The sequence below is a fragment of the Phaethon lepturus genome, unplaced genomic scaffold (genome assembly GCF_000687285.1).
Source record: "Phaethon lepturus isolate BGI_N335 unplaced genomic scaffold, ASM68728v1 scaffold27252, whole genome shotgun sequence".
In the NCBI taxonomy this organism is placed as follows: Eukaryota; Metazoa; Chordata; class Aves; order Phaethontiformes; family Phaethontidae; genus Phaethon; species Phaethon lepturus.
In genome coordinates, this window is record NW_010525965.1 from 1,750 (window position 1) to 3,219 (window position 1,470).

Consider the following 1,470-nt stretch of genomic DNA (forward strand, 5'->3'; position numbering starts at 1 on the left):
GTCCTTGCTACTGTCCCTACCTCTGTTTCGGGGTGGGTTTGGTTTTTTTGTCCCTGCCCGCCCCCGCAAAGGGAAAGATAATAAACATTGAAAAACCCCAAGCAATGCGAAGCGCATTTTCTGGGGAATGTCAAGCACAAAGGGCCATTTGCAAGGTCCTCAGGAAAGCCACCTGCGGCTGGACAAGCACCGCCTGGCCCCAGATGCCGGGTAGCTCTGCTCGAACACGCAGGGATCAAAGTTCACCGCTGCTAACTCTGGGAAGGAAAGCAAGGACGCAAAACTGGGCACAGTGGTGGAAAAAACACCCACACAACCCTGGTTTCTCATTTAGCGGTCCCAAAGGGCTTGCTGCTGACAAGAATTTAACTCTCCGTCAGGGCAGGAAGGTCAGAGCCCCCCAGGGCGGCAGGACTCGCGCACCGTCCCACTGAGGGCAGGTGGAGCTCAAAAAAAAGCTCGGGCGGGGCCGCGGAGCCAGCGGCCGCAGCATCCCCCGGGGCCGCAGCATTGCACCTTGTTGCCGTTGTTGTACATGGCGACCAGGCAGTGGAGGTGGAAGATGTGTCCACATTTCACCAGCTTCCCCACCAGGTCGGGCTTGACAGCCGGCTGGGGTCCCTTGTAGCCGGAGGGTGCGGAGAGGCACTCCATGCAGATGGTGCAGTCCTGCGCGGAAGGGGAGGAGAGAGGTCCGATGGACGGATGCAGCCAGAGCCTCGCCGAGGACATGGGGCTGATGAGCTGCCCTGCTCTTGCCCAGGGACCAGCACCCGCCCCTGGTGCCGTGCCATCACCCTGGGCCACCACAGGGCCGGCCAACACGTGCATCAGCACACAGCCCCCCTTCAGAGGGGGATGGGGAGAGGGCAGAGCCACGAGGGGCGGCAGGAGACCCCGGCTCAGCACGGGGGCATCGCCCGTGTCCCAGTCACTCCTCCCAGAGCAAAGCACCCGGGGACACCCCAGCGCGACCCCCGCGGCTCGCACCTCATCTGGCGGATGCCGCACCTTCTGCAGGTATTTTTTCAGCACCTCCTGCGGGGTTTTACCTGCGGGAGAGCAAGAGTCAGAGGGGCTGGAGGGCAGCACGGGGAACACCCGCTGCTGGGGGCAGCGGACGGGGGGCACAGGGCAACCAGAGAGAGAGGGAAGGGGGGATGGGAACAGGGGCCAATTGGCAAAGCGCCTCTCACCCTTCTTGGCCTGTTTCTTGGTGGTCTTGCGGCAGGGGGGGGGGAGGATGCCGGGGATGGACTGGATCTCGCTTTTGCTGACGGGCGGGGGGTGCAGCACCAGCTTGGGGGGCCGTGTCAGGCAGACAGGCAGCCCGGCCGCACTCATTAGGATCCCCGTGATCCCTGGGCGAGGGGGTTCAAAATGGCACTGAGGAACCAGTGTCACCCCCAAACCCTAGCTGATCCCCCAAAAACCGCCCCACCGGGGCTGCCTCCACCCCGGGGAGGCCAG

At 63.6% G+C, this 1,470-nt stretch overlaps 1 protein-coding gene across 1 annotated transcript in view; it reads right to left on the minus strand.

The window, feature by feature from the left end:
• LOC104617574 (E3 ubiquitin-protein ligase DTX4) overlaps positions 1-1,386 on the minus strand; it is a 2,867-nt gene extending 1,481 nt beyond the window's left edge. The window contains exons 1-3 of the mRNA XM_010282930.1: positions 1,197-1,386; positions 991-1,052; positions 517-669 (exon numbers count right to left, since the gene is read on the minus strand). Of these exons, the coding sequence (XP_010281232.1) occupies positions 517-669; positions 991-1,052; positions 1,197-1,344 (363 nt within the window). The 5' untranslated portion in view covers positions 1,345-1,386. The remainder of the gene's footprint in view (positions 1-516; positions 670-990; positions 1,053-1,196) is intronic.
• Between the last annotated feature and the right edge of the window lie 84 nt (positions 1,387-1,470).